The following is a 23,720-nucleotide window of genomic DNA, read 5'->3' on the forward strand; positions in this document are numbered from 1 at the left end:
ACACCACACACACACACACACACCCCTGCGGCCGAACAATGGAACCCGCGTCAAAGCAGGTGCTACAGCGCCCTCTTCTGGCGACACCGCCACATTGCTAGACACTGATTTAATTCCCCTCTTATCCAAATGGTTCTTGTGTAGCTCACATTTAACTCCCTAAATACCCAAATATGGATTATTTAATACGTCTGACCCAGCTATAGATGGGTGGGATTATAGTTTGAATTACTTCTCTTGTTTAACTAATCTTTCAGCAGACTGACAAAGAATTTATTTCAGAAGCAAAGCTAATCGTCACCAATGGAAACTGATAAATATAAAGGCCTTGGCTTCCACGTTTAAGGGTCTAGTGTCTCAGGAAGTAAGGGGGTGGGTGGGAGGGAACGTCCCTCTCCCTGAATATACAATGCTCTCTTTACTGCATGGCAAACACACGTGTCCGAAAGAATTTGGCATCAATGAAACCAAGGGGCCACTCGATTCATTCATCATGACCTTTATTGATCAAATTCGTCCCAAACAAAGCAGCGAACTCACCTGTGGCCGCTAGACAACAGGTTATAATCGCACCAATAACCCGTTTTTGGGGAAAAAACAAAAGAAATGTTTCAGAATCGTGCCTCACATTCCACATTGTAACATAACGAAACGCGCACACACACAAAAAAAAGACACACCAAAGGTCACTGAACTTTTATTAAGTTTTAATCGGACAAAGTTCACCACATAACCCACATTCACATTATTATTATTATATTTTTTTTTTACAAATGTTTTGTGTATTTCAGCGGGCGACTCGCTTCACACGCACGCACGCCCGCGCACAAACGAGCGCGTCTACAACAAACACAACACACCACATTCCTTGCAGGAATAAACTGCACCAGAGCACATTAAGGGGCAGCGTCATGTTTGGTGACTGCAATGCATTTGTAGCTGCGATGGCCGTCTGCGGCCGCAGATGGCGCTGTTGAGCATATATTTTGTTTCAGTCCCGTTTCCCTCCATGGTTTCTCCTCTCTCCGACTAACTTAGCGTTAGGCTCAGTTCATTATACAGTCCTATATTCTCCCTCCGTTAGGGCATCTCTGCCTTCGGACTGAAGATCCCACCAAAACCCGAGAGAGAAAAGTTTAACTTTCCCAGGGCGAGATGGAAATGAAAAGGAGGATCCACTTGGAGCTAAGAAACAGGACACCGTCTGATGTGAGTCGTGCTTTTTAAAACCATCCCTTAGTTTTCTGGCTAGCCTCGTTAGCCAGCTTGCTACTTTTTCTGCTTTGCGAGTGACCTGTGCGGCTAACGCAATGGTGACCACATGGGCTTTACATTGCCCCCTTTTCGCGCTGGTAGCAGGGCGGAAAACACTCGCACAACAGCCTTATTCTTCAAACCGTTCGGGTTTGGGCGTATGTGGCAACCAGACGAGGAAAGCTAAAATTCAATCGTTACTTTGAGACGGCGATTCCCCTGCTCGCTGGCATTATTGCGGCGCTTTAACCGTTTCGTAGCCTCTTTGCTCAGCGCTGCACGCAGGATCCAGCCCGGGTCCTTCGTCGGAACACAATTAGTAAACTTCTTTTAACGCCAAATCGGGACCATTTCGAACCGTAGCGCGTCTGGCATCCCGAGCGGTACGTTTAATACAGACACTGGGAGCCATGTTTGCTGCTAGCCTAACTGCTATAACGGGGCGCGTTTTGAATTCCGGATTATTCTTTACAACTCCGATGCGTTCGGCTGCAAAAAAAAAAAAAGAAAGAAAGAAGAGAGAGCCCGATTTCGACCGTAAACGCGTCAAAGGTGCGCCGGGGAACCGTGGAAAGATTCTCTCTTTTTGGCGGAGTAGATTAGCAGCGATCCGAAGCGACCAGATCCAGCAGAGACAACAAAAGTCACTTGATTCACGAGTCATCCACACCGTGACAATTAAGCACCGATCGGCCGAAAATATAAACTAGCAACAACCGGCGTCCGCGTTTTGGCCAAAACCGCCTTTCGGCTGCAACAAATCGCAAGTTTAGAGTCGAGCGCGCCGCGGCCAAATTCCCCTTAAAATATCTGGCGACCTGTGTCGCCATCCAAAAGAGTGTTTTGACCCCCCGTCCAAGCATCGCATATTTATCCCAATAAGCCGCCCCGGTTCGCGACGATCGGCGGTCCCAACCAGACAGCAGCCCCCCTAACTTCGCATTCGTTCCCGCCATATTCCCCCCGTGGCTACGCTGCTCCAAACACGCCAAAATGTCCAAATGTATAACCCCCTCCTAACGCGCAAAACACCGAGTTTTGTCCGTCATCTGTCGCCCTCGGAGCGGAGCTGAGCATTTGTAGCCGAACAGATGGGTTCGTTGGCCGGCGGCTCCAATAACCGGGCCAGGCTGCTCGAATGACGCGGAGATCCGGTGCGCCTCGCTTGCTGCGTGGGCACTCAAACACTCGACCGCCGGCGTCCCGGCTCGACTCATGCACGCATAAAACCCTGATTTAACACGAAAAAAATCGTCTTCGGTGGTGTATAATAGCGGTTAATCGGCTTTCCAAATACCACTGTGTGCCTCTGGAGTGTTCAGAGGACTGTATACTGTATCTCAGGAGTCGCCATGTTGTCATTCTGTCGTCTTTGAAGCTCTGGGAGAAAGGAACTGTCTCCATCTTTGTTTTTACTAAATTTCCGTTCTCAATATATTCCCTTCGCCATTTCGCCCCGAAAACGACGCCGAGCCCTGCGATAAACGGGCGGTATCGGCCGTTCGCTCGACGACAAAGAATATTCCACTTCCCAAACTGAAAGCTGGCGTTAAGGGGAAAAAAAGTCACATCTTTACGAGGGGTGTATTCGCAATCCTTCCCGCTGCTGTTGGGTTTGCTAATGGCGGGCGGACGGGCTCGTCGGGCTGCTCCTCGGCACGGCAGCGTTTAAAAGGGGGCAACGGCTAGCATGTAGCAAGCTAGCGCGCCGAAAATCATTGCGTTTGTCATTAGTGCCCACCATTAGTGCCGCCGCGGCTCCGTGCGTGTGCACAAAGGGGCTGTTTCACGCAGCCACCGTCCGCAGAGGAAGTTCACAACGACCCGCGAGTGTTTCAGGCGGAGACACGGTGTCCATTTAGGCGATTTTTAAAGCAAGAAGTCGTGTTCTTTGCCGTTTGTCAACAACTTTTTTTTTTGTGTGCGTGTTCCAAGTGCGTGTGCGGCGCTGGATTGCGCAACCGGTGCTGGTTTTAATGGAGCCAGTCTTACTCCGCCTTTTCACTGGGTTTTCTAATGTTTCGCGACAACTTCCCAACGTGTTGATTATTTTTGCAGAGCCCCCCCCCCCCTAATAAAGACCATTGTGAAATGCTGCTTTCTTTCACACGTGTCCGCACAATCACTTTATTTCTTTGATAATTTAAGCACATTCTAAATTCAGTCGGCTGTTATTATTGTGACATGTGCATGAATGAGAATGGTCACACTTAAGGGACTCCTCATCAAATAAATGTTTGGGTTTTTTTTTTAGGTACGAGAACTTGTGCTGGACAATTGTCGATCAACTGAAGGAAAAATCCAAGGCCTCACAGAAGAGTTTGTCAACCTGGAGTTCCTCAGTTTGATAAATGTCGGTTTAGTGTCAGTCGCCAACCTCCCCAAACTAGCAAAACTCAAAAAGGTAACCACCTTTTGTGCCTGGTCCTCATGTTGCATCCAGTGGATCCAATCTGGAATAACCACCGTGTTTCGCTGTCTTTCAGCTGGAGCTGAGCGACAACAGAATCAGTAGCGGCCTTGATGTTTTAGCAGAAAAACTCCCCAACCTCAGACATCTAAACCTGAGTGGCAACAAGTTGAAAGACATGAGCACGTTGGAACCTTTGGTATGTACCCGCCGGACACGCTGTCTTTCTATTGTTAGCTTATCTCACAGCTCTTTTTTTAGGCGCGAAGTGGTTCGGAAGAGCTCAAACTTGCCAGAAATGACTGTATTTACTATTAAAATGACTCAATGAAGCAACAAGGATGCAGCAATGTGGGGTGTTGAAGTGATATTCTGTTGTAATAAATACTCCGTTCTCTGCTACGTGTGGCAGAAAAAGCTGGAAAACCTGAAGAGCTTGGACCTGTTTAACTGTGAAGTGACAAACCTCAACGACTACAGAGAGAGCGTGTTCAAGCTGCTGCCCCAGCTCACCTACCTGGATGGTTACGACATAGAGGACAGGGAAGCGTCCGACTCGGACGGAGAGGTCGACGGAGACGGCACCGACGATGACGAAGACGAAGGTAAGGACCCCGGTTTGCCCCTCTGGGGGAAACTCCGCCACGGTGACCCACGGTTCTGTTTGCGTTGCAGAAGGAGAGGAGGAGGACGACGAGGACGGAGAAGAAGAGGACTTTGACGAGGAAGAGGACGACGAGGAAGACGAAGAGGAGGTGGAAGGAGAGGAGGACGATGATGAGGTCAGCGGAGAAGATGAGGTAATGCGCTGCCTCTCTATTTTGTCCTCGGCCTTTTGGATTAAAGTTGGAGTCGTTTCTGATCGGGCTGGTTTGTTCTGAAGGAGGAAGATTTCGCTCAGGATGGAGAGGTGGACGAAGAGGACGACGATGACGACGACGAAGATGATGGTATGTAGCAGTCCACAAGACCAAGCCAATGTTGACTGTAGAAGAGTTCCACAAAGCTAATATCCTGTTAATCGGGAAAGCTGCTGGAAGCTCCCTGACCTTCAGATTTCAAGGTCAACGACCAACAAATAGCAGATTTATTGTCTTGAATTTAACAGAATTTACTGACCCCTGCTGGTTACTTAGAGGCGTCATGTCATTGACCAGTTAATGCCCAGTTAAACATACTCAAACCACTCAGATAAGACTGGGGAATATTTAATATTGAACTGACGTCAATAAAGAGTCTAACGGGTGCGTCGAACCGCTTTGCTCCCCCCCCGCCCCCCCAGAAGCAGACGCCGGCAAGGGCGAGAAGAGAAAGCGGGACCCCGAGGACGAAGACGACGAGGACGACGATGAAGACGACGATTAAACTAAAGCAAAGCTGGGAGCGAGCTTCTACCGAGTTTCCCTTCTCCACCCAGCCCCGGCCTCCACCCTCCTACAGCTTGCACCGCATTTGTAACCCCCCCTCCCGCTCTAAGCTCTTTTTACTGGGGCAAGACTGTACTGGAAGGGTGGGCCAAGTGGAGCTGCATTGTCATCAAGCCCCCCCTTCCCCATGGAACCGAGAGCCACCCAACAACCCTCCACCCCCCCCACCCCACCCGCCCCGAGGTTCTCAGGCGTCCCAGCACTCAGCATTCCACAATTTCACTGTTGACCCCCTCGTTATGTATCTCGTGTGAGGACTTTGGGACTGGTATCTAGTTTTTGGGTCTGTGCTTTTAATATTTTGCTGAATGATTTTTTGTTTTGTTGAGTTTATTATTTCTCTTTTGTCTATCCCCCCCCCCCCCCCTTATTTTTTTTCCCAATAAAATTATTGCTATAGCAGCTGTGCAACCAGCGAGCCATGATTTTTAGTGTGGCTGCCTGTTGCACAAATCAAGGTTGTAGCTACATTTTTACTTTCTGTATGACAAAAAAAATACAAACAAAAAAAAAAGCCAACTTTGTAAATAAAATGTTAACAATTTGTGCTTTGCTCTCGGTCTGGTTGGTGTTCAGGAGCGGAATTTTGGTCGGTTGGTCTTTAAACGGGTCCATTTGAACCACCAGAGTCCAGTTTTAGATCAGATTTATTGAGCACAAAGTTGACTGAAACCCATTTTTTTTGTGTTTTCTTGCATTGGCTCCAATTGTTTCAATATTCTAGACTAGTAAAACTGCTTCCCTGCTGCTTGCATGAGCCTACAGGCCAGAGAGGATCCCTTCAGCTACAGGCACACGACCCACAGACAGCCACAGCCCTTCAAACGGTGTGAAAATGCTCTTTATTTTATCACAGGCAGGTAAATATTGTGTTCTGTCAGAGGCAAATAAGGGATTTAAAAAGAAAAAGCACTTGTGGAAGCGCTGTGAGCATGTTTTACATTTACAGAGAAAGGATTTTAACAGTTAAAACAAATATATGACCGCTCCGGGCGAGTCGGGGAACGCTACAAGGGGCTCAGGGATATAAGAGGTGAGCTTGGTTGAATACAGAGACCTCTGTAGTCAAATCACAGCGATTCATTAAGAAACGACAAAAACCCTGATCGTCTGCAGCGAGCACCATGGCGACGAGGACAAGCCATGAAATCAAGCGCTGGAAACACAATTCTCACACGACGGGGAAGGTGACGCTGATAAAGAGGTCAGAATCTGTGATTTTGGTCCAGTGTGATGAAAAAACTTAAATTCCCTGCAGATCTAAAGTTCTCATGAGGCAGCCCGTTGCACCTATAAGGCCCTCCGTAAACACACACCTTAAAATAACATCAACGACTTATCCTCCACACACCTCTTTGATTAAATATGATAAAGACACAATAACTGTTATTTCAGTCTTGCAGCGGCCGACTCGTGTAAAAACGTTCTCACTTGTTAAACCCCTTTTTAAAAAGAGGAAAAAAATCAGCTACAACCTCCCGTTTATTCATATGATTTCTCGCATAAGAGTGATTTTAGATAACACCCGACTGGTAAAAGTGGTTCAAATGGGGCAACAATCAACAATCCTGGATTAAAATGATGGATTACGCAACACTTACTTACAGTACGAAACTGCATCAGGCCAAACATGAAATATCTCCTGAGCAAACGGGGTCAGGGCGTGTTAATGCAGTCAGAAAAGCAGCGTGTGTGCAGGGAAGGTGTCGATGCCCGACGTTCTGAACTGCAGGACGGCGTGGCAGGGTCACCCGGCGTTGACAGTCGTCACTGAGCTCGTGAGATTTTGGCAGTTTATGATCGACAATCCCGGAATTATCGATCACGCACTGGTTTGAACGAGTTCTCTTAACATGAAAACGTGAAAGGAGGAATGTCTTAAAGCGAGCACATTTACGCCGTCTGTTCTGGGTCACTAAAAACAGCAAAAAGGACAAAATAATCTGACTGCAATATGGCTAAAATCAGGAATACCAGCCAGAACTTCCCTGAGGGAAAAACCCATTCCTGACTGCTTTCAGGGGGACGACCGACGGCAGCTTCTTTGGCCTTCTGTCCCATTATTATCACCCGGACACTAAAAACAATTAACCATTTACTACAACTTTTTATTCTGTTCAAATTGCTCAATTTCTACTGTTTAATTTGATCAAAAACTCCAGATAATTTATTTTAAAAAAACATTAAAATCTAGCTGAGGGGTGCAGGTCTACGGCCCTGCTATGGCTTTAAATCTTTCTTCACAGTGGCTCTAAAAATAAGGATTTCAAGAACATAATTAGGTTGTTTTCTTTGATCGCAATAATTTGGGACAAACAAAGAGAAAGGCGGCCTCAGGTCCAGCAGTCAAACAGATACGCAGCAGGGGAACGCATCCAACCACGCAGACAATAAAACCTCACTTACAGTAGCTTCAATATTAGCGGAGGGGAGGAAGTAGGAATCACACTAGGAATAAAACAGAAATCCGCCTCTGTTTTTACAATCAGATGGGATGTTTGCATCTACAAACAGAGACATTCAGTCAAGGTAGCTCCCGTCATCCGTTTCTTTCTCCGATATTCCAGAATGGATTTTTAAAAAAGCTTTAAAAAAAAAAAAAGAGCGATGAACTTGCATAGCTGTGCGGCGTAAAAATCAAAAAGGGAAAGGAAACATCGGGTGCAAATTAGTCGGTAAAGTGTTTAAGTGTATGTACAAGAACAGAATGTGCACTGTGGAATGGACAGAAAGGGAGGAAAGAAAGTTTGAGGTGAATCCTGGAAAAATAAAGTCACCCCTGTGCAGTGAGAGTGGGCTCAGTGGGGGGGGAGAAGGTGGGTCAGGACCTCCAGGGGAGCGGTGGGCTAAAGCTGGACAGTGGTGGAGCTTTAAAGTGAGTTGTGAGAGTTTTTCATGTTCTTAATCTCCAGCTCCAGCTGCCTGATGTGCACGTCCCTGTGGTTGAGCAGCTCCCTCAGCCGGCGGATCTCCTCCTGCTGCTTGTGGAACTTCATGAGCAGCTGCGGACAGAATAAAAACGCAAGTTTTAAACCCAGAAGTGGAGGCATCGCCCTCCCAGACGAACCTGAGCAGTCCCCGTACCTCGTTCTCCGTCCTGGGGGGCGAGCAGAGCGAGTAGCCGTCTCCGTTGACGACGGCCGTCTGGCCCGCGTCGTCCGCCGCGCGGTTGCCGTCCTCGGCGCCCTCTTTGGTTCGCAGTTGGTCCTGGATGTAGCCGCGCTGTGCCGTGGCCGACCTGCTCTGCCCCCTGTAGCCGTCCGTCCCTTTGTTCATCTCCGGGTACGACTCCGCTACTTGACTTCCGGGCTTCAGCGACATCATCACTGGGCCTGGAAGACAAAAGAAAAGTCGGGAAGAAAAGTCGTTTTTAAAAAAACAAACAAAACAACAAAATATATCACAACACACAAATACATTGTGTGTTGTGATATATTTAGACAAAGACACACTGACCTTTGTCGGTACCGCTGAGCCACTCCCCTGCAGTCAAGGCCGGCATGTTCCCAGCTGTCATCGGATAGATGTCCTCCTGGTACGACTCCGACTGGAAGCAAACGCAGGAAGAGTGAACACTGGAGTCGCCACGAACGGCTCCTCGGTGAAGGAGTCAGCGCCTCTCACCCTGCGCGGCACGATCATGGAGAGCGGCTCGATGAGGCTCTTGATGGTGACCAGTTTGTAGAACCGGAACACCTCGCAGGAGCTGACGTCCAGCCCTCTCTTTGGCATCACACCTGAGGGGAGACGCACCGTCTGAGACGCCGTTCATCAGCCGCGTGGTTGATGCCATTAGACAACGATGTCAGCACGAGGCCACAGAATAAAGGATTCAATAGTAGCATCAGACGTCTCGAACGGTGCCCGTGTTTAAACACCTGCAGCTGCAGGCGCACGTGTTGCCCGATGATTTATGGGCGGCTCGTTTGCCTATTCAAATCTTGTCCACGTTATTTGAACAGCCGCTTTGTTTGCAGCTGGATGAGAGGTGTCACCATTCTATACAGGTGAGACGGTGTGTGTGTGTGTGTGTGTGTGTGTGTGTGTGTGTCTCACCCATTCCTTTCTGAGGTAAATTAGAGCGGTACTCTGTAAGGTAGTGGATATACGGTTTCTCTGAGCTGATCTCGTAGTACCGTATGTTTCCGTCACCCTGACGGGAGCAATAAGGAGGCATTATATCGTCTCGTGTACGGATGCAGGGACGCTTCATCGAGCTCTCAGAGACACACCTTTCCAGCAATGTAAAGCATGTGGGTGTCAGGGTCGTAGAAGGGAAAGAGGACTCCCGACGACCCATCCAGGTTCTCCTGTACCAAAGGCGCAGACAGATCATCCTAGGAAGATACACAAACGACCAAAACACTCAGAAACATGGGTAAAAATCACTGATAAAAATCTTCACTCAAATCTGTTCAAAGCACTCTGCATCAAGGATAAAAAACCTGAGCTCTCAATCCCTAATCCACGCTGCGGACATAATCCCCCGCCCACAATAAACCTTCACAACGTGCCGCCCGGCCACAGACTGGCGGACGTCACCGCTCATGACTTGACCACAATCAAGGGGAGAAAAGCTGGATCTTCCTCTCAGGGATCCCGGACAGGGTGTCCACCAGAGGGCAGAGTTGTGCGACACATTGGAAAAGTAACTGATTCCATAAAAGAGGCTAATTTGAGCTAATTTTTCAAAACGAGTGACATTTCTTTGCCATTTTCACTCGGTTGAGATCATTTGTGCCTTTCCCAGAGTGAACGCAGCAGGTTCAGGCGTCATCTTGTCATAGGGGGGACGCTCTCTGACACCTGACCCACCTCCGTGTGGATGAAAGTAATCGGGGGTGAAAAAACAACAAAAAGCAAGAAAAGTGGATCATTTTGTCACAGGACTCTGCCCCTGACGAGAGCGATTATGCCGCGGGTCTCACCTGGTCCCACAGAACCATCTGCCGCTCATTCCAGCGCGACGTTCCGGTCGAGAGCAGCATCTTCATGTTACCCAGGATCAGCACCTTGCTGGCTTTGTGCGTCTTGCAGCCGGCCTCCTGCAAGTCGCGGCATACAGTGAGGTAAATATCTGGTACAGCACCATACGTCAATTTTTACGAGAGCGTAGCGAATTATTAGCTCGACGGCTAACCGGTGGTGATGTAATGCTTCAGTTTGGCAGGAGAAAAGAGCAGAGCGGGCTAATTGAATGTGTGTGTCACTGGCTGGCAATTCAGAGGTGTGTGAAGTGATGTAGCAGGCCTGCTGCACCTAGAGGTGTCACTTTTGGCCGGATGGTTCTGGGCGAGAGCCCCGACTGAGCAGCACTTAAACACTATTAGCTGCTTTTCCATACATTCACATGCTGGATGCTAATTTTTTGCCCTTACGCCATATTGTGACGACTGTTCAACTCTTTCAGAGCCTGAATAATCTGTGTCTGGGATCGTACGTGGACACACAGCCACGTGCACTCACCTGTAGTAGGTTTCCCGAGCGCGACTCGATGAGTCGGATCTTTCTGTCCCTGCAGGTGGTGGCGAAGAGGCTGCCGTCTGTCCCGAAAGACATGGAGAGGACCACGTCTGTGTGGTGGCTGATTGTCCGCACGGGGTTCTTTATCACCTGCTCCAGACAGTCCAGGTTCCAGATCATCACCTGTTCACACACATCACACACACATTTAGGACCCACAGGCCTTGCGAGTGCGTTTCATCATTACGACCGATGTGCTACAACTACAATAAATGATTAGATAACGCCTGAATAACAGTTTTTAACACGTTTATATCGAGCTAGCTGGCCATCATGAATCCAGTGTGAAGGTGCGGTCGCATTGTTTACAATGCTTCATAAAATAAGCAGCAACAACCGCTGCGTTGCCCAGCAACAGTAAACGAGGTTTACGATCACCTGATAAGAAGGTCGGGCCGCGGCAGACACATGACCCGTGACGTGTCAGCGGTTTCTGGGAGCCGCCTGAGCTCACCTGGTAGTCGTAGCCCGTGCTGAAGAGGATGTTGTTGGCGGTCGGGTGCCACTCGATGAGGCCCACCCTGCGCCTGTGACCCTGGAGCTCCTTCCACGGCACCGTCAGGTTCTTCAGTAAACCATGAGGGGGGATTTCCCACACTTTTACCTGTCGGCAGAACACACTTACTCATTCACGGCACCGTGCACTTTAAACACAACCTAAACTTTTCCCTTCACACTTTCACAGACTCTTGGCTTTACACGGGAAAAACCGAGTGCCACCCCGGTCCAACACCGGAGCCCCTGTTCTTTTCTCTTACTGTGTGGAGATTTATTCTCTTCTCTCACAGCTGAGGAATGTGTGGAATGACTCAGGGTTATTACTGAAGGTCGAACGGAGAGGCAATAAAATTATCTCCCTGCTGCAACATGCTCTTGTAAAAAAAAATTTTTTAAAAGTCAGCAGGTCATCCTGGAAATAGACAAACCGTGGCGTCCTCGGAGCAGGAGGCGATGCAGTGGTCGTCGAAGGGATTCCACTTGATGTCTAACACGTTGCCTTTGTGGCCCGACACTCTGGGGTGGTGGGGGTCCACTTTGCCCGTCTGAGGGAGAAAAACGTGACCACAGTGAGATAGGAGCCAATCAATTAAGGCACATTTACATTAAATCTATAGAACCTTTGATTTGTATCACTGCCAACGGGACTTTCTGCCTCAACACGAGCGCTAATTATGTTGGCGGATCCTCGTCTTCCTTCACCTGTGGGCCACGCCCCCGCCTGTTTAAGGTGTGTCCGGCCGCCGCCGGCATTAGTGAGCGCGGCGAGGGTCGAAGTTGCACCTTCTCGAGGCAGTGAAGCGAGGGGGAGGTGAGCAGGGCGGGGGTCACACGGTGAGTTATGCCATTCCTGAGCTTGTGTGCAATTCCCACCCACCCTGGCGATCGCCCGCCGCCACCACGAATGATGGATCTGGCGTTTTTCCACCAAGAGCCCGTTTAAATGTCACGCGATTATCTCGTGAGCTCGATAAATGCAAGTGATTCATGTTCAAACTGGGGATGAGGAGGACGATAAGACAGAAAAATGAGGCAGAAGAGTAGAAAGCACATGACTACTGAGTAAATGGGCTGCTGGGGGGGTATTTTGGGGTGTTTCTTTTGGCTTGGCTGCACCAGTTCTATTTATAAACGGAGAGCAGGGCTGTGCAGGAGTAAAAGAAAAGGTGTCGCTTCACCTCTAGACAATTCTGTCCAACTATGTCGTTTTATTGTGCTTTAAGTTCATTTTTTCCTCACGTCTTCGCATATTTTGATGTGTTTTTAATTTCATGAAAAAGGAAAAGTTCCCCCTCTCTGCCCTAACCCATTTTTTTGGAGCTTTGCCCCCTCTCTTGGGGTCTGTCTTTTGCACAATAACGGTCATGTTTGGGATCGACAGAATTCCAGCTGTTAGCGGCTAGCCGATCAGAGCAGGAACTTTAACGTCCATGCCTGCTGGTGGACACCCGGCTCCTTCCGATCTGACCTCGTCACCGGGTGAATGGCAGGAGCAGTCGGGCCGCTGAGTGTAAAACCGGATGTGTCGCTTTAAAAAAGCACTTCTGAACAACCGTGACATCACAGAGGTGCTCACATGATGGACGGACAGGACCAGGAAGGCCCCTCCCCCGGCGCACTCGGTGATGACCGCCAGGAAACGTGGATTGACGGCACAGAAGGTGTTGTCCTGGACGCTGCGTGTGATCGGCACGCCATCATAGCAGCTCTCCTTGGTGGCGGCCTTACCGAACACGTGGCGGAACTTGGAGCTGCGGTACTGAGGACGCCATGTCATCTGCAAGAGGGGGGAGAAGGCACAGGAGGAGGAGATATAACTTCCATTTCACCTCTAGTTGTTCTCCTGATGGACAAATCAATGCAAAGGTGATTTTAAGAAGAGGCTGTGACATCAGTCCAACCATATTTTACATATGTAAAATAATATTTCCTGGAAAGAAAAGATGATCACAGATCTTCTTTCAAGCTTGAGAGATCAATCACTCATTTTTGAAATCCACTCATCTCGCCTCCACGTCTGTTACTGGTGTACATGCATTCATCACTCCTGTGAGAGATAAGTGGTGCTGGTCCACTGGGAGCATGCCCAGTCAGCCAGTGTGTCTGGCCTGCTGCTCCGCCTGGCTCCCAGCACGCCTGCTGTAGCCTCATTACTTATGAATTACTAGTGGAGAAGGCTGATGGACAACATGTTAACACAACAAATGGACTCAAATGGGATTTAGAGCACACACTTATGCAGAAACTGTGCAGCCAAACTGGGGGGAACCGAAATATCGACACCAAATGATGACCCAATATTGAAATAAACAGCTTTTTAAAATACCACAAGGCACAATCGGAGCCGAGAAGACAAAAGTAACATGTGGTTAGGGCGCCACGGGTGTGGCGGCGGTGTTGGGAGTGGCTGGGAGCTCAGCGGGAGATGGAGGAAATCTGGTTAAAAAGAGACGGCGCTTCTCAGGTGGAGATCCACACTGGCTCACCCCCCCTCACTTTCTGCCCCGTCATACTGGGATATTTCATTACAAGACCAAGATCATTTAACACATCGATGTGACCATGGCGACAGCTTCTACTGTCGAGGATTAGCAGCTTTCGGCAGAACACTGCAAAAGAAAAAATGGGTAGAAGTTTGTATGAAAACAAGCTGCTGAACGATGAAGGTTTTTCCTCAAGGCTCCGTAATCATACGTGAGGACACAGAAGACAAAACATAAAATGATTACAGCCTAAATGTAAAATAAGCTGATATGTAGCGTCTGTGTCGCTAAAACAACGACCCCTGTGCTTGATGACCATCCAGAACCGGAGAGGAAGAGGCTGCAACTGTGACAACTTCCCCTCCACATTTCATCTGAAAAAGGATCCATCAGTCATTCCAGTGTCAGGAGACGTGCGCTCCTTATCTCACACACATTCCTCCGGCTGTTGTTTGCTGTTGTCACTGTCAATATTTTCACACTGGGACACCACGCGTGTCGCAACAGCGGCTCCAAATCTGTCCCTGATTGGGATCAGCCCTGTTAGAATGCAACCTGCTTTTAGACTGGAACTGGGGAGGTGGACAGATGGGGAGAAATAAAGGTGGAGAGAGACAGAGAAATAAGAGATCTCGTCACGGAGAGCGGTGGCGCTCTGCTATTTTTACACCGGTTCCTCGTTGATCAAAGCCCATCAGTGACAGCAAGAAAAAAAAGATTTATGCGCAAAGGTTTTTCACCTGTCAAAATAAAAGAGAGAGAAAGAGAAAGAGAAAGAAAAAGAAAGGTGGCACAGTTCTTTTCATGTCGTCTGGGAACAGTGAGTCACGGCTGGAACCGTAATAACGGAGCTATAAAAAGCTTAAATGAAAAAGCAGATTTAAAAAAAACAAAAATAGCGGCGCTGGACTTCTGGTCTTTATCTCTAATTCCTTATTCGATCAGGCTCGCGGCCACTTCTGAGGGCTCTGTGACGGAGGAGGAAGAGTTCAAAGATTACTGGTGTCACAATGTGGGTTACTTAACCAGCGCCGGTCCCAGAGCATCAAATCTGCCTATTCTAAAATGATAACGGTCCTGTCGTCAATACGCCTGCGAGGACTTCTGACCTCTGACCTCGTCAACCCCCAACCTGACTCGAAAATCACCCGAACCAAAAGCAGCAGCGGATCATATTTTACAAACATCCAAAGTGAAACTCAAGATCTCCACGACGAGAATAACGGAGCAAATCTGAGTGGACGAGGCGCACTTCCCCTCGGTTTACACCGCCACACACAAATGACTCGTCATCGGATGACCGGTAAACCGATAGCTGCTCTGGCGCTTTAGAGCGCACATTTGGAAAGCTGGAGGTGCAGAGCAGCTGGGCTTACAGTAGTCCTTCGCTCCAGGAAGCTTCTTTTACGAAAACATGAATAAAAGCGAATTAATGATTAACGTGTACAGGAGCCTGGGGGGGTGAGGTGCGGATTATACAAATAAAACCAACCGACAGATGCAAAAGAAAGCCGCGTGACTCAGACCACGCGTGAAAAAAACCTGGGTTCTCCAACAGGAACCTAATTGGGGAAAAGTGCCCCTTACACTGAGGGGACTCATTTAGCTCGTATTACAAGGTGGGGGACTAAACAATGGTGGAAAGTGAACACCGGCTCAACACCTGGCAAATCCCGACGTTCACCGAGACCGCAGAGGAGGGCCACATGTGTTCCGGTCCTTCCACACAGCTGACAGAGCAAATACAGCAGCACAGCCCAATTATCAGGCAACCAAAATGGATGAAAGGTCACGGGGATCCCAGGGGATCACCCTGGCAGCGGAACAGGGGATCGGTACAAGCTACCGTAGCCTCGCCAGAGGTGGCCGCAGCCACAGAGGGTTGACGCTGACTGAGACGTCGGTGTCGGAGGATAAATGGGTGAAAGGGGTCAGACAAATATCCTAAACGATGTCGCTGCCCTGGGATCTCATTTATCACGTGACAGCTGAGGACGTGCAGTGAGTAAATGCTGATGTGTTTACTACAAAAAGTAGAATACTGTTGCATAAAACCCAACAACAATGGTGAATTTCTGCCTTGAGAGCAGTTGCGTTGTGGTTTTATGTTCTATGTGGGCGTCCAGATGTTTGCAGCACTTTGAACAATAGTGTCAGCTCAAAAAGCTGTGAGATAAACCTGATTTGAACAGACACAAAAGGTTTTTATATCATATTCCTCATGCAAATATCAGACTTTAGAACCACACACACACACACACACACACACACACACACACACAGGTCAAAAAGGTAAATCAACAGGAACGTCCACCTGCAGGGACGGATCCCTGGGGGACACGAAAAGAAGCCCAGAGAGCAACAACACAGCAGGCTGAAGTTGTGCAAGAGACCGTGATAGAGTCAAACTGCGGGTTCAGCGAACTCACCCTGTCGAGCGAATCGCCACGGATACGAGAGGCAGCGAGTCCTGGAGGTGAGAAGACCGACGCCGCGTCCCGGGAAATGAGAAATCCCCAAAATGGAAAACAAAAAAAAATGGACGACAAAATGGAAAAAAATAAAATAGAAAATCTCAAGGCAGCTGAATGTCACCGTTCTTTTAAGATCTCATGGATGAGCTCAACACGTGCACCATCGCAGGCAGACACACGAGCACGCCGTCCTGTCCCAACCAGAGCTGCTTCTCCTCTGAGGTCCACAATCCCAAACAGGAGCCTCGGAGTGTGCGTGTCTGTGTGTGCAGCATGAAGCAGAACGCATGTGTGAACAAGCAGGAGGCGAGCGCAGGAGTGTGTGTGTGTGTGTGTGTGTGTGTGTGAGGACACTCCCTCAGAGGGTGGCGACTCCAGTGAGAAAGGAAGCAGGTAATCTGCAATGGCCTCTCCCTCTCTTCACTCCTCCGGAGTGTTTGCTCAATCCAACTTCCAGATAATACTCCTCCAACAACCTGGTTGCTCAATAAGTAACGAGCTGCAGCTCAGATACACTTTTAAACTCAAACATCAATCCGCGCTCCTCGGCTCTTCATGGCCGTCGGAGTCAAATCCTGCATTCCTGAAGTTGGCGGAATGTCCCTTTAGAGATTAAAACCAATGCAAGAGATTGGGAGCCAAGGACGTCCCAGTCTGTGTCCTCTACACGACTGGTTTAATTTAGTCTACTCTTATCTTGGAAAATCCTAGTTCAGTAAAAACGGGGACATTTGACAGCAACAGGAAGTCGATCCCGAGGTGGCAACGTTGTTGGACTGTCTCTGTCCTCATGTCTCCATTAAAGTCTTCGGCCCAAACACTTGACGTGCATGAAGCCGTGTTCAACGCGGCGCTTTACGTAATGACATGTTGGCGTCAGAAGCCGCGGCGGGACCGGATCAATGACGAGGCAGAGCAGCCGGAGACCGACGATCGGCCCTCAAACAGTCGAATGTGAGTGCAGAGAGTGATCAATGTTATTGCGTAAGCGCGCACGCCCGCGTCACAGCTTTAACCTACTCTCGCTAACGCGGCTATTTACCACTCCTGAGGCAATGCTTTGGCTTGGTTTTGTCAAATAAGGTTACAATTTTACCATCAAAACAGTGTTTTTTTTAATAGATTGGATTTAAAGTCCCGTTTGAGATTCAAACCTTGTGTTACACCAAAAGTGAAATTGGAATAAGTGAAAAAAATAAAGGTGAATGAAACGGAATTCGATTTTTTTTCCACATACGTAGTAAAACACTCTGCACTAGTTCTGGTTGGATCTTCACAAATCTGCACTCCTGATAACAGCCGGATCCCTAAAACACACAACGGGGTCCAACGGTCACTCAGGAAGTGGAAGTGGTCAGGTGCAGGTGTTAGAAATTATGGGTTATAAGCCCTGTCAGATCTTTTTCTACAAGTCTCCTCTTAATCCCAGAGTCATGGCTAGATTAACAGGCAAGGCTGTAGGTGGTGGTGGGGGGGGTTCCTTAATTCAGCTCTTGGTTCTGACCACTTCAGCAGTGGTGCTCCTCTGTGAGTGTGTGAGTGTGTGAGTGTGTGTTGGTAAGGACAGGGCAGGGAGACCTAAGCGCTCATTACTCGGAGCGCGAGGTCGGCTCTTTAATCACAGATCACACGGTCGCCGGCTAATAGGTGGCTGCTGTGAGAAAATAGGCCCAAGCCTTTGACTCGGGGGATTCGTAGCGTCCTTCCCTCCCTCGGACCGATTATCCGTCTGTGTTTTGGCTGCGTAACACCTGGTTACAGTACGATCGCACTGGGGGTCCTCGGGAGGACCGTTTGGGCCTCCCCACTACTCGGTTTTAAGAGGTGAGTGTTCAAAAACGAAGCAAACGGTTCAGCCTCAATCGAGCGGCTGCTCGCGTGAACAGAAGCAGACAAGTCGCCTGGAGCTACACAAAACCCTTCGTTAAGGACAGGCTCATTTAAACCGCTCAAGTTTAAACATGTGGGAAACACCTTTTTACTCCTGGAATGGGGGGGGGGGGGGGGGTGACATTAACAGGGCAGATTTGCAGATTTGGTGGATTGTTACAGAAAAGATCTGAGGAATGTGAGGTTTTCTGCTAAAAAGTTGATCTGAGGTCGAGTACAAATACCACAAACCCACGAAGAAGTCAGAAAAATAAAACATCTGAAAAATAAAAGCACCGATTCTTTCAGCCGGATCATGGGTCAGAGGTCAGGAACCCATCAGAAAAGATACCTGCGTAAAATGCTCTTTCATTCAGATTAATAGGTACCAAAATGGTTATATTGTACATCAAAATAAAACAAACATGCTGCATTTTACTGACAGAATTGCTTTTATTTTGAAAATCGATTTGCACCGTTGCTAAGCCGCATAATTACCTACTTTTATTGCCCCTGTACCACATCACAAAAGTTTTTAAGTTGTTTGTAGGTTAAAGATCCTGGCGAAATGTAGCCTAATGTTTTAAAAGTATTGTAAAGTTAAAACAGTGGCGCTTTGATGGGATATTACACCCGGAGCAACGACAGATCATGATTTACTCTGTCTGGACAGGTTCCAGTTGTGGCAACAGAGCTGAGCGGGTCACCGAGGGCGAGAAGGTCCCACGCAGGGGTCTTTTCATTTCAGGAAGTTGTTTGTTGAGGTGGATCGGGATCAGACGGGAAACGACGCGCTGAGCAAAAGATGAGTAACTCGTTTCAGAACAATACAATGCGATCCTGACACGCGCTGAGGTTAGCGCTGAAGCACGGGTTAGCGTGTTCCTGCAGGGCACTTCATTCTTTACTTCTGACTCAGTGGAAACGCAGTTGTTGGTACCTGCTACCATTTCGTAATATTAAAGCCTTGAATACCTGCTTACATCAGCTCTGAGATGCGTGTACAGGTCACATATTAAACCACGAATGAGTCTCTAAAAAAAGAAATGTTGCCTCATATCATAGGATATATGTATAATTAGTATATAAGCACTTGTTTTTAGGTGTCTGCAGAGGGTTTTGATTATGCTGCCTTAGTTTTGGACGGCTTCTACGGTTAGATATATTCAGCATCAAAGTGAAGGGCAACAAAACTGGGTTAGATAGTCTAAAATTAGCTGTAAAGAACACGCCTTGGGAAATAGTACGGTAAAGGGACAAAATGTATGGCAGAAAGTCAAATTTAATGCACACAACTAATCCTGAGTGATCCCTTTTTAAAAAAAAAAAAAAGGCATTCAGCTGCTCACGGACCACTTAATATACAGGGTCAGAGGCTAAAGCCTTCTTTCCATCCCAACCATAGTAACAGTAGTCAAGGTGAGTTTCACTTTCTGTGACACAGGGGGATTAGCTCGTCTTTATATAGGCTGGGCCTCTCTGGTAAACAATGCACAGACGACGCACTGCTGCATCCCTGCCCCACAGAGCCGAGGACGGTCGTCGCTAATTAGATCAAACCCATCAGCTGGCTGCATTAACCTGCTGTGCGCGTGCTCGCAGTGTGCAGGTGATTGCTAAGATTGGGCTAAATGCTAACCTCAGCATGCTATCCTGCTGACAACAACAAGATGCCAAAGAAGATGATGTGCCAGAGCATATCTGGGCAAGAAATCCTTCAGAGTCATTTGGAGCTGGCGTGCACGGCGATGCTTGTAAAGCAAATGAATTCATTTGCTCTGACAGCTCTTTGTTTTCTGTCCAGTTCAACCATTAAAGCTACTTAAAAGCTTCTGGAATCAATGGACAGCACCGTCGTAAGATGTCCTCATGAATAATAAATAACTCTCTGCTGGTCCATCTGCTGGACGGTCAGAATTCTCTCCTACGGGCGGCGACAGAAGCCGAAGTTTTCCATAAACATTCATTAACCTGTAAATAATAATGAGCTCTGGCATACGTAGATACCTCAGCTCCAGCGTGTGGGATTTGGCGACATCTAGTGGTAAAAGACACAGTACAAATAAAGCCCCTCTGATTTTCCGGAGGGCAACAAAATAGATTTTTCTGTGTCCCGATGTGCATCCCGATGTGACATTGAGCAAATCCAGTCCCTGCCTCTCCCCGTCCCTCCCTTTAGGTAATCCCCCTCCATCCCTCACGTGTGAGCAGCCCCAGATAATCCTCCAACGGTCGGACAGCTGTCGTGTCAGAAACGTGCCAGGCACCCCGCTGAGAGCGCGAGGGAGTGACAGCGACGTCACCGCGCGTGCAAACCTTCTCAGGCCGACCTGTGTCGTTTAAGAGCAACCAGGAGCTGAAGTGTGTGTGTGAGTGTGTGTGTGTGTGTGTGTGTGTGTGTGTGTGTGTGTGTGTGTGTGTGTGTGTGTGAGTGGGGGGGCGGTCATCTGTGTGTGACCATGTCCGGCTGTCATGTGCAGACTCTCCCGTTACATAAGAGCATTTTAGGCTTTCTAAACCACCGTGGGGACGCCAGTGATCACCATCATCCTCAGCACCCTGCAGCAGATTGTCCACTAAATCCCGTGACGACTCAAACATGAGGACATTTGTCCAAATCAGCTTGGTCGCCACCTTCACAGTCTGCAACTGTCAACAGATATCATCCATAAGAAACATCAAAACATCAAAGCTGGCAGCCTCGGCCCTTTAGATTCTCTATAAAACCCCAGTCACACAGCAGAGCTGCAGTGGCTGGTTTGTTCGTAGTTTAAGAGACAATGAGATTAAAGAGATGAGATTAAAGGGCAGACAAACACTGCAGACTCCACCCGATCAGGAGATGCCGGTCGGCGCCGGAGACCCCCGTGGGCTTTGTTCTGGAAGTATTGTCATGGATGAGCCATGATGCCTCACCAGCTTCTCCACTGTTACCTCAGGGGAATCGCTCATTCAGCCTCCATGATGAAGTGAAGCAGCAGAGAGGGCGTGGCAGGATCTCCCGCTGGGAATCGGAGATTTTGGGGCTCCAAAAAGACTCATAAATGCAGGTGTTATTGGGGGACGCCTAACTTGAAGCCACTACTAACTATACTGGAAACTTCTTCTCAGTTTCCCAGCATCACCACAGCAGGTTGACCAGATTTACCTTCATCCAAAATGCAACAAATAGCGGAATCAAAACCCTGATTGGGAGCAGTGAAGAGGCTTTAAGCCAAAGTGGAGGAGGTCTCTTTGCTGATGTTAGTGTGGGGGAACCTGGAGATTAATGGACGATCGAGATAAATCCCAGCAACCTTTGATTATTTGATTTCCTCAAAGCATTCCTAAGAAACAGAGTTCACTGTGACTGAAGGGAAGTCGGGTTATTTCTGACTTGTAAGTCTGGTTCCTGAGAACCGTCGTCCTATATGTCGTCACGCTGATTTTACAGCAGGTTGGACTTTGATACCTGGAAACAGCAGCAAGCGCAGGTCTTTGTTCTGTAATATCACATTTTGCACGTCAAATTCTGCGGAGGGGAAAAAAATACCACCAGAAAAACGGATTTAAAGCGGCGGCGAGCTTCTACACATCAATGGACACACGTCTGGACAAACCGGGGAAATCTCTGGCATGTGTTACAGCGCGATGGCATACCAGAGATTAAAGTTAACGTTTTATGGCAGAGGGGCACGCCCGTAGCGGGTTTTACTGGCGACAGGAGAACAAATGAAAGTAAGCAAGAGAAGGACCTTTAAATATCACAAACGCATCAGAAATATCTGCAAGGAGAAGCGGTTTAACCAGTGTGGGCCGGCCAGGTAGGCTCGCCCTGACTCACACTGAAACACTGCCAAGAGGTACCAGCCAAGGCCAAATATTTACAACAAAAACCAAACAGAATTCATTTCTATCTGTGGCATCACGAGGAGCCTCCCCTCAGAATCCACTGGTGGAAACAGGAAGTGGGGATTGGGATTATGCTCTCCCAAGTGTCAGATTTAGGGTTTAGATGTCCGAGCGTTTAAATAACCCAAACTCGATTCAAAAGGCACGTGTGCACAGTCTGATACGGCTCTATCTTTATACCGCCCAACACATAAGGAAACATAGACAAAATGTACAGCTGATATGAAAAAAATGCTGTTTAACCATCACAAATTTCCTCATTTCTTTGTCTTTTTCCGAGAGACCTACTTTAGTGAGCCACGGTCAGTTTCAAACACAAATATCCAAATATTAAAATGGAAAAATGCCAGCAATGATACATCATTTCCAGCAAACATAATCTGCAATAGCGAAAATGTGCGTACACCAACGCACCGTGCACAGTGGAGGAGCCTCCGTGTGTCCCGCTGTTCAGCATGCGGTGACCATTAAACCCGGGTCGTTAACCACAGAACCCTCAAACTGATTTTCTTTGTCTTTAGTTTGTTTATGTCCATCGAGACCGCACAATAGCTCCAAATCATCTGGTGGGACTGTTGGATGGGCAGGACAGACAACCACCCGCTGGGCCCAGATAATAGATTTCACATAAGACTTGATGTGTTTGGGGACATGAATGTGACATCAAATGAGAGGCTACGATACACCCTGGGAAGGTACAATGGCTGCGTGGCCTTCGATAACGATGCACCCAGGATTATTACGACCACAATGAGAAATAGAAAATCATCTTTACACTTTCCCTGGAGAACTACAGCATCAGAACTCTTCCCAAGTCGGCTAAGAGGATTCACCAATGCAGTATTTTATATCTAGATTGTGCTTCTGTGGAGATGGGCAGCTGAGGAACACCTTCACAGACCAGTGGGAGATTTGCTGTCTGCACAAATTCACAAGATCATTCAAACACACGCAAATATGCAAAGAACATGACTCAAAAAACCCCACAACGTTTTCATGACTAATCGCTGTTTCACTTCATTGTAGTATGTTTAGAATAGAGCACTTCTGCTGCTAGTGAGATAAAATTAAAAACTTCTCCAGAGGAGAGTCCTCACAGCGGCGCTAAATTTGCCGCCAGGTTTCCGGACCCACGCGGAGCCTGGAGCGGTGTTTTCCTGGCCGCCCGCTCAGAGGAAGGAAGCCGCATGGTAGAGCTGCAGCCCCGGCCCACGCTGGGAAACTCTCTCCGGGAAAACACGCTCTAGTTGGGCGAGACTAGAGGCGAGCAGGAGCGGCGAGGCGAACTCACCTTCGAGACAGTCATGTGGCGCTCGATGCGTCGGCAGGTGGTGGCAGTTTCCCCCCGGAGAGGAGCGAGCGGAGCGGCTGATGGAGGAAGTGGAGGCGGCGCGGTGCGATGCGGCTGGCGGCGTCGAGTTAGAATACCGGGGTCTGTTGCATGCTGGTTATTTAGAAGTCATGGCTCTACCTGGAGACTCTCCCCCCTATAAAAAATAAATAACCTGCGGCGTTACAAACGGATCATATGGTTCCTGCGGGCGGAGGGGCGAGGACGGGAGGGAACTGGGAAACGCGCAGCCGGAGGAGGAGGGGGGAGGATGCGAGGACAGGATGCGAAGGAACACGGGAGGGGTGAGGGGGGAAGGGGGAGGCAGGTTCATGTGGAGCATCCTCATCCAGGCTGACTTTTAAAGTCCGTCGTTATCGTAGAAAGTGAAGCGGAAACGCGCGTGCTCGTTTTCACCTGTCCAGCCCAACAGACCTGTCGTTCCTAAAGGAGGAAAACCAGACTTTTGCTTTAGTTCGTGTATTAAAATCGTTGGGGTTGAGGGTGCCACTGTTTTTAGAACATGAGGCTCAGTGGGCCGTTTTTGTGGCTCACGTATGG

The 23,720-nt window shown here is 48.5% G+C and overlaps 2 protein-coding genes across 6 annotated transcripts; one reads left to right on the forward strand and one right to left on the reverse strand.

Moving 5' to 3' along the window:
• Positions 1–903: 903 nt before the first annotated feature.
• Positions 904–5,635, forward strand: anp32b (acidic (leucine-rich) nuclear phosphoprotein 32 family, member B). 4 transcript variants are annotated; one of them, XM_057035268.1, is made up of 7 exons: positions 904–1,209; positions 3,509–3,658; positions 3,741–3,863; positions 4,077–4,269; positions 4,340–4,446; positions 4,548–4,614; positions 4,950–5,635. In XM_057035268.1, exons 1-7 carry the CDS (start codon positions 1,156–1,158, stop codon positions 5,027–5,029), a joined length of 774 nt encoding a protein of 257 aa, XP_056891248.1. In that variant the 5' UTR covers positions 904–1,155; the 3' UTR covers positions 5,030–5,635. The 4 variants fall into 4 exon arrangements, with proteins under 4 accessions (XP_056891248.1, XP_056891247.1, XP_056891246.1 ...); XM_057035267.1 differs by having other exon boundaries at positions 905–1,209; positions 4,947–5,635; XM_057035266.1 differs by having other exon boundaries at positions 907–1,209; positions 4,340–4,464.
• Positions 5,636–5,914: 279 nt separating this feature from the next.
• coro2aa (coronin 2Aa) lies at positions 5,915–23,409 on the reverse strand. Of its 2 annotated transcripts, none has more exons than XM_057035258.1 (12): positions 23,121–23,409; positions 12,689–12,889; positions 11,541–11,657; positions 11,069–11,218; positions 10,558–10,737; positions 10,020–10,136; positions 9,324–9,428; positions 9,148–9,244; positions 8,716–8,828; positions 8,548–8,638; positions 8,176–8,423; positions 5,915–8,093 (listed from the first exon to the last, which is right to left on the reverse strand). In XM_057035258.1, exons 1-12 carry the CDS (start codon positions 23,133–23,135, stop codon positions 7,962–7,964), a joined length of 1,566 nt encoding a protein of 521 aa, XP_056891238.1. In that variant the 5' UTR covers positions 23,136–23,409; the 3' UTR covers positions 5,915–7,961. The 2 variants fall into 2 exon arrangements, with proteins under 2 accessions (XP_056891238.1, XP_056891239.1); XM_057035259.1 differs by lacking the exon at positions 23,121–23,409 and adding an exon at positions 16,025–16,386.
• Positions 23,410–23,720: the final 311 nt, after the last annotated feature.

This window comes from Takifugu flavidus, chromosome 6 (assembly GCF_003711565.1).
Source record: "Takifugu flavidus isolate HTHZ2018 chromosome 6, ASM371156v2, whole genome shotgun sequence".
Lineage (NCBI taxonomy): Eukaryota > Metazoa > Chordata > Actinopteri > Tetraodontiformes > Tetraodontidae > Takifugu > Takifugu flavidus.

Bases quoted from the DNA above. Each gene is read 5' to 3' on its own strand.
- coro2aa (XM_057035258.1), bottom strand. The intron at 10,137-10,557 runs GTGAGTGCACGT...CGCGACTTGCAG, and splicing joins GCTCGGGAAACCTACTACAG to GAGGCCGGCTGCAAGACGCA. The intron at 8,639-8,715 runs GTGAGAGGCGCT...GTTTGCTTCCAG, and splicing joins CCATGATCGTGCCGCGCAGG to TCGGAGTCGTACCAGGAGGA.
- anp32b (XM_057035265.1), top strand. From the start codon at position 1,156: ATGGAAATGAAAAGGAGGATCCACTTGGAGCTAAGAAACAGGACACCG. The intron at 4,270-4,339 runs GTAAGGACCCCG...TTTGCGTTGCAG, and splicing joins CGACGATGACGAAGACGAAG to AAGGAGAGGAGGAGGACGAC. The intron at 4,615-4,946 runs GTATGTAGCAGT...CCGCCCCCCCAG, and splicing joins TGACGACGACGAAGATGATG to AAGCAGACGCCGGCAAGGGC.